The 6,916-nt window shown below is 48.8% G+C and overlaps 2 protein-coding genes across 2 annotated transcripts in view; both read left to right on the top strand.

The window, feature by feature from the left end:
* The window catches only part of LOC107124254 (nucleolar and coiled-body phosphoprotein 1-like), a 3,066-nt gene extending 1,621 nt beyond the window's left edge, over positions 1-1,445 (top strand). The window contains exons 2-4 of the mRNA XM_015427671.1: positions 405-423; positions 637-780; positions 829-1,445. Coding sequence (XP_015283157.1) covers positions 405-423; positions 637-780; positions 829-1,445 — 780 coding nt within the window. The remainder of the gene's footprint in view (positions 1-404; positions 424-636; positions 781-828) is intronic.
* A 5,219-nt stretch (positions 1,446-6,664) lies between these two features.
* APMAP (adipocyte plasma membrane associated protein) overlaps positions 6,665-6,916 on the top strand; it is a 32,464-nt gene continuing 32,212 nt past the window's right edge. Inside the window, 1 exon segment of the mRNA XM_015427677.1 lies at positions 6,665-6,850. Coding sequence (XP_015283163.1) covers positions 6,759-6,850 — 92 coding nt within the window. The 5' untranslated portion in view covers positions 6,665-6,758.

Below are 6,916 nucleotides of genomic sequence, written 5' to 3'. Positions count from 1 at the left end.
GGTGCCTCTAGATGGGACCACATCCAACCTGTGCTGAAAGCGCTGCACTGGCTGCCTATAGCATTCCGGATTCGCTTCAAAGTGCTGGTGCTTATCTTTAAAGCCCTACATGGCCAGGGTCTGGCATACCTGAGGGACCGCCTTTCCCCACACAGGCCCCAAAGAGCACTTCGGTCGGGGTCACAACACCGCCTAGTGACCCCAGGCCCCAAGGAGGCCAGGCATGCGGCCACAAGGGCTAGGTCCTTTTCGGTGGCGGCTCCTACCTGGTAGAATGAGCTCCCAGAGGAGATCAGGGCCCTGCGGGAGCTGGTACAGTTCTGCAGGGCCTGCAAGATGGAGCTCTTCCGCCAGGCTTTTGAGTAGGAGCCGCCGCTGCCACTACCACCACTGTGCGACTGCAGAGCAGTTCTGCCACGTCGGGCTGACTGGCTAGCTGAAATATCATGGCCCATGGAAACCCCCCCTTTTTTTACACCGTTGGGATATGCAATAGGGAGTAAGTATTGTAGTCATTATGTATCCTGTGAGATGTGCATTTTTGCCTAAACTGTTTTAACTGTTGACTTTTACTGCACTTGTGCCTTAATTGTTTTAACTTGTTGTATTTTTATCGCACTTTTGTGCCTGTGTAAGAGGATTCTTCTGACAGTTCAGGAGATGAAAAGCCAGCCTCAAAGCTCAAGCTTGGCCAGTACAGTGCTGTGCCACCCCCTTTGACCCTAGAAGCAAAGAAAGGCAAAGGACCAGGTGTTGCTTGTAAAAAGATTGACAGCAGTGGTAAAAAGGAGCAATTGTCGGAGGAGGAGGAGGAAGAGGAGGAGGAAGAGGAGGAGGAAGAGGAGAAAGCTGAACAGCCTGTGGCTAAACAACCATCTCACCCCAAATCTGCTGCTGTCACCCAAAACGGAGAGTCTTCCTCAGACAGTGATTCGGATTCCAGCTCTGAGGAGGAAGAAAAGAAGGCACCAATGAAGCGCTCTGCCAAGCCTTTTGCAGCAAAAGGGATGGCTAAACCAGCACAGATGAAGCGAGTGGAGAGCTCCTCTGATAGCTCAGATTCTGACAGCTCAGAGGAAGAAGTTCCATTGAAGCCTGCTCATGGAGGGAAAAGTCCTTCCGTGAAGCCTTCCAGCGGCGCTAGTGTCACAAAGCACCATGAGAACACTTTGGACGAAGGGGCGATGAACGGAGGCCTGATAGCCAAGAAGCGAAAAAGGGAAGACGATCAGGTGTTGGAGACTCCCAAGCTCAAGAAGAGCAAAGTTAAGCCAAAGACATCCCACTCATTCCCCAAGATGAAGCGGGTCTGTTGCCTTTGTCTCTGCAAAAAAACAAAACCCCAAATGAAATACCTGCAGAATGAAGTGCGGTTCTTACGTCTTTGTCAGTCATCATCTGACACTGCTCAAGAGAAGTTATGGGCCTCAGTGTGCAAGCGGTAAAAATGATCACCGTCTCGTCTGCCGGCAGTGTGCCCCAGTGTGCACCCAATATCGGCCAATCATCAAAGAATAGAGGAGGGCAAGCTGTCCAGAAGAACGTCTCCTCAGATGGTAACACTGTTTCTCGGCTGTACATCTATGGGCTTGAGGGGGTGTTGTATGTTTAAATACTGCACGGCTGAAGCCCTTCTTCATTCCTCTGGCCGTGCATAAAGGGGAACACTCAACCACGCAGGTCCCTCACCTCAGAGCTGGGAGCGGCTAATCTAAAGAACGTTGAAGACATTTTCCCTGTTGTGTGTATTGGCAGTAGTTCAAAATCCTTTTGTTGCTCCCTTTTTCTCACCACTGCAGATAACTGGGGGAGGGGGAGGGGGGACGTCTTGTGTCTCTCTGGCAGGCTCTGGTCTGTTAACTAGTAGTGTGTCCTTTCGGACGGAATGTCAGATGTCAAGGCAAACCCAGCTGTGTGGGGAAGGCCGGGAAATTCTACTTGAATTGACAAGTGTCTAGTACTGGAATAGAGGAGCACCAAAAATGTTTTGTGATGTTAACTGTTTATTAATTGTTATGTAATTTAACATTTTGTATTGTTTTATCGTTTTATTTGGCACTTTGCCCTGTTAGCCTCCCTGAGCCTTCGGGGAGGGTGGGATAGAAATCTAAATAAATCAGCCAGCCGACAAGAATACATGTCGTCGGAACACGACTGGTCCAGCCCGCAGATGAAGCCCCGGCTAGCTGCAATGTGTGTGTAATTAAAAATGCTGTATGTTGTCTTTCCTATCCCCCACGAATATTGTTAGTCCAATTCTCAGAGAGTAACTGTAAATCGCTCTGAGCCCACAGGTGTGTAGGAAAGAGCGACCAATAAATCGAAATTATTATTATTATTATTATTATTATTATTATAGAACAGCCACCTCAAACCTAGTAAATTCGCTTTATCCCTAACTGCAAGTATTTTCCCCAGATACTTAGCCTACTGTTTAAATTCAAGAGTTACCCAATGAGACACAAATATGCGGACAGGTTGGGGCAGTAGTTTTCTTCACATTACAGATGCGAAATTATTTTAGCACATCTATGAAGATTATGTTATCCCTTGATACTGCCACTATGAATGATCACTGTGGTCATCTTTGCACAGAGATGCCACAGATGGAACTTCTTGCATTCCATGGCATTTTGACCCTACTCTTTATATTATTTTCCACAACACTTTTCCTTTGTCAGCCACGGACAAGGCACATCGGGTGAAGGCACATCGGGTCCATGGACGCTTATGCCTGGGTCTTCCAGTACCACAAGGTTCTTTAGAACAAATTTAGAGTCCAGTGAGGGCACCTTTAAGACCAACAAAGGTTTATTCAAGGTATGAGCTTTTGTGTGCATGCACACTTTGTCAAGTACATTGGAAAGGAAGCTAGAATTCAAACTTATAGATGTTGAAATCACAAACCAAGAAAGGATCACAGGTATCCAACAGGAAAAACAACACACAAACAAACCCTGTGATATGAATGACATTTAGTAAGAATCATACTGCTTTTTAAACTTTATAAATTTACAAACATAGTGCAACGTAATAGCAAAAAGCCTCCTCAATTTTGGTGGGTGATGCTCTCCATGAACACTATAGTAGTAGCAAACCAGTCCTATTATTCTCCCCGGCTAGAAGCCTTCAGTTTTCAAATGGCTGGCAAATGCTCTCTGCAACAAACTGAATCCAGGAGGCTTTTTGCACCTAGAGAGGCTTGGCTTGCTCCCAGAATAAGCACTTATAATGGCACCAGAAGTAAGTTCTATAGATTAAATAATTAAAAGTTTAAAATAATTATATTCCATTCAGCTTCATGTTGCTTTTCATTTACCATGGTTTTTTCCACGACATTTTGAAGTAAATAAAGATGTTTACTCCTATTAATATATTGAACTGGATTAAGAAGATGACACCTCCTTATAATATGGGATTACTCTTGAAGAAGACTGCTGTTGAAATGGGCTTATAACCAGGTGCTCATTGAGAATGTTGGACTTTTTTACAATATTGTAAATTTGAGAATGTTGCACAATTTTTGTAATTTTATACGTTTACAAAGCAATATGATTCTTACTAAATGTCATTCATATTACAGGGTTTGTTTGTGTGTTGTTTTTCCTGTTGGATACCTGTGATCCCTTTTTGGTTTGTGATACAACTGAAGGCAGCCAGGTGTTCCGTGGGGGAGAGAGACCTGGCTACTGAATAATGTACTTGGTGGCAGGACTAGGTCCTCTATGTGTGGAAGAAACTGCTAAAGAATGCCCCCCATGGGCCAAAGCACAGCTGCCGCATAAACAGCAGTGCTGGTCACCAGCAGATCGTCTGCACCCTGCTGCAAATCCTGATCCCTGCGGCCATCTGGGACAGCATCCCTGGAGCTGCAGGCGAGCAGAGAGGTATATGACCTTGCCTTGGAACCCTGAGCTGGAATTAATGTGGCTGTGGCAGCTCCCAACTTACCAGTGAGGCTGCCACTGAAGTGAAAGGGTTCTGCTTGACTGCTGCAGTCAAGGTGTTCCAACCATGCTGAAGCCACAATCAGAGTGACTCTGCCTGCTCCCCCCCCTCAGAAGCCTCCTGTTCCCTCTGTCACACCAGTTGCTCCTAGGCTGGATAACAGCCCTGGTTGGGCCAGTTCTGGCCCCTGGGCCTTACGTTTGACACCCCTGGGTGATATTTTCTAGGATTCCTACCCCGTCACTTTGTTTTTACTCAAGTACTGTGCTAGGACAGTGCCTTCTCAGTGGATCAGTCTAGATGTTCTCAGTAAGTTATGAGCGATGGTGGTGGGGTACCAGTGTGTTTTCCAGGGAACTCTGAGTCACTTTCCTACTACAACAGAGAGTAATTAAACTTTTTTCTCCTGTGCCTTTAAGAGCTGCATGATGCCCCCCCCCCCCAAAAAAAAATTTACCAGGCAATCTAGATGTTCTCAGTAAGTTATGAGCGATGGTGGTGGGGTACCAGTGTGTTTTCCAGGGAACTCTGAGTCACTTTCCTACTACACTTTCCTACTACAACAGAGAGTAATTAAACTTTTTTCTCCTGTGCCTTTAAGAGCTGCATGATGCCCCCCCAAAAAAAATTTAGCAGGCAAAAAATGTCCCATCCCTAGGGAAAGTATGTGAGCGAAAGATTCAGCTCCTGCTTGTCAAGTAGTGTTTAAAAACACAGGAACCTAGCCAGGAAAAAGTTGGCAAGCCCAGCGAATGGGAGGACTTGTCTACTGCCAGCATTAGTTCCACCAGTTTATACAGAGAGAAGTGTGCTGACACAACACTCAGGCTTGGGTTATGCAGTCAGACTGAAAGCATTCTGCCCACAATGAAATTACAAAACGCTCAAGGGGGTTTAAGATGAATATCAAATGAGTTTTCATAAGAGGTTTCTTGGGGAAAAAAGAACAAGGAAGTGGGAGAAATGTATTTTAAACAAACAAGGTGCCAAATCTAATTGTGAGAACAAAATTTCCATGCTCCATTTATTTATGACCCATAAATCCTAAGGGGGAAAACCCCCACTAGAAGGGTGTCCGTCAGGAGAGGGAACAAAATTCCCTGTTACCTCACCTCAGAGCCCCACGGAGCTGGGGCCCCGGTCACATGGGCCGGATATCACCGGGGGGGGGGAGGCGTGGCTGTTTGCCCCGGAGTGAACTACCGTGCAGCCGCCGGATCAAACGTCCAGCTGAAGTCCCGTGGTTTGGGGGGAGGTGCCGATCATATGTCAATCCTGCGGCGCGGCAAAGCAGCGCGGCGGGGGTTGTGTTTTTTTTTTTAACCGAAGTGTGCGCATGCACCGTTGGGTGCTTGTGCGCATCCCGTGGAGACTTGGGAAAAAAACCTTTTCGTGACGGGACATGGGCGGGCGCCGGATGCCACGAGCTACCACCGGAAACGTGATCAGACGCCCACCCTTGCCCTGCGTTTTTTTATGGTGCATCTTCGGCGGGAAGCCTCGGGTTAGCGACGGGAACTCTATGCTTCCCAGATGTTGCGGTTTGATCGTGCTGGAAAATCCACCTATCTTCCGTCTCTGTAGCGTGGCTACTGCTTCGTGTGACCGCAGCCTAGGTACATTATACCATGTATTCCCGTAGGATGTTTGTATTGGGGGGAAGTCTGCGCCATAAGGAGAACAGAAGACGAAACCCTGATAGCTCTTGGAGCCTTGCTTGGTAGGGAGGGCATCCCATTGTTTTGTGGAAATTACTCTGAAATTACTAACTATGCCTGCTTGGAATTTTACTGGCTCCCTCTTGCTGTTCCGAGTCCATCTGTCATTCTCTGTCCGTTTTAATACGCCCTCTTCCTGGGGCAAATCTCATTGACCTAGGCTGATTCTGCATTGGCTTTTCCCTCTGTTTTACGAAACCCTCGCTGGAATAGAAATTACCCTCTGCATTGCATGCTGCTTTCACTTCCTTTGACCATCGGCTTTTAAGGTATCTTCTGCATAGATTTATGGCAGTTCAGGGGTGACTCTGCAGTCAGTACGGCATTGCCCCGAAGTATTTGGATGTGGTTTTGACCTGCACTTTCCCCTCCCAGTTGAGAAAACGTGGAGCGAATGCGGCCTGCCCTCATAATATTTAACTTCCAGAACTAAAGCAACCAACAATCAGCCCTCGCGCAAGCCGCGCTGTCTCCCATGTGAAAGAGAAGTTCCATTTTCTTGGCGCCACTCCAAGCAGGCACCTCCGACGCCGATTGGACAATAAGAAGCGGTTATTTTAAAGTAGACGAAAGGGGCGTGGCTTGTCTGAGGACTTTCTTCGGCTTTGACGAGAAGGAGATAGACATGCGGGAAGAAGAGGACGGTATTTTGTAATAGGAGCGGCGAGGAGTCTAGATGACAGTCCGGAGAAGGAAGGCCTGACACTGGGGCTTTCCCCGGTCACCGCCCGCAGAGTGATGGAGCAATGGCTTGGCAGAGGCTGTGTTTGGGCAATCATAAAGGGTGGGGTTTGACTCTGTGGGCAGCGGTTGGGTGCTCTAAGAGCGGGTGGTGCTCGGCAGCGCTAATTGGATCGCCCTTGAGGAGGGGGTGGGGCTCCGGAGTCGCCGTCGGTTGGGCGAGAGCGTGGCTGGGGGCCCTCCTCTGTAGCGGCCGTTGGCGGAGTTCAGGGAAGGGGGCGGGGCCTTTGGGCGACCGTTGGCCAAGCATGGGGAGGGGGCGGGGCTCCATGGAAGAGTGGAGGAGGCTTGTGCGGCGGCGGCGGGCAGGCGCGCTTCTTGGCTGTCACACCGAGGGGGCGTCCGGGCAACATGAATGAGGCTGAGGGCCTGCGGCAGCGGCGGCCTCTCCGTCCGCAGGTGATCACCGAGGACAACGCGGCCCAGGGAACCAAGGGCGGCAGGTATGTGTGGAGTCGTCTTCCTCGCGGCGTTGATTCCCCCTCCCCGGTGCTGCCCCTGGAGGGGAA

Source organism: Gekko japonicus, unplaced genomic scaffold (assembly GCF_001447785.1).
Source record: "Gekko japonicus isolate JY-2015 unplaced genomic scaffold, Gekko_japonicus_V1.1 scaffold174, whole genome shotgun sequence".
Lineage (NCBI taxonomy): Eukaryota > Metazoa > Chordata > Lepidosauria > Squamata > Gekkonidae > Gekko > Gekko japonicus.
This window is presented reverse-complemented; position numbering and strand designations above follow the sequence as displayed.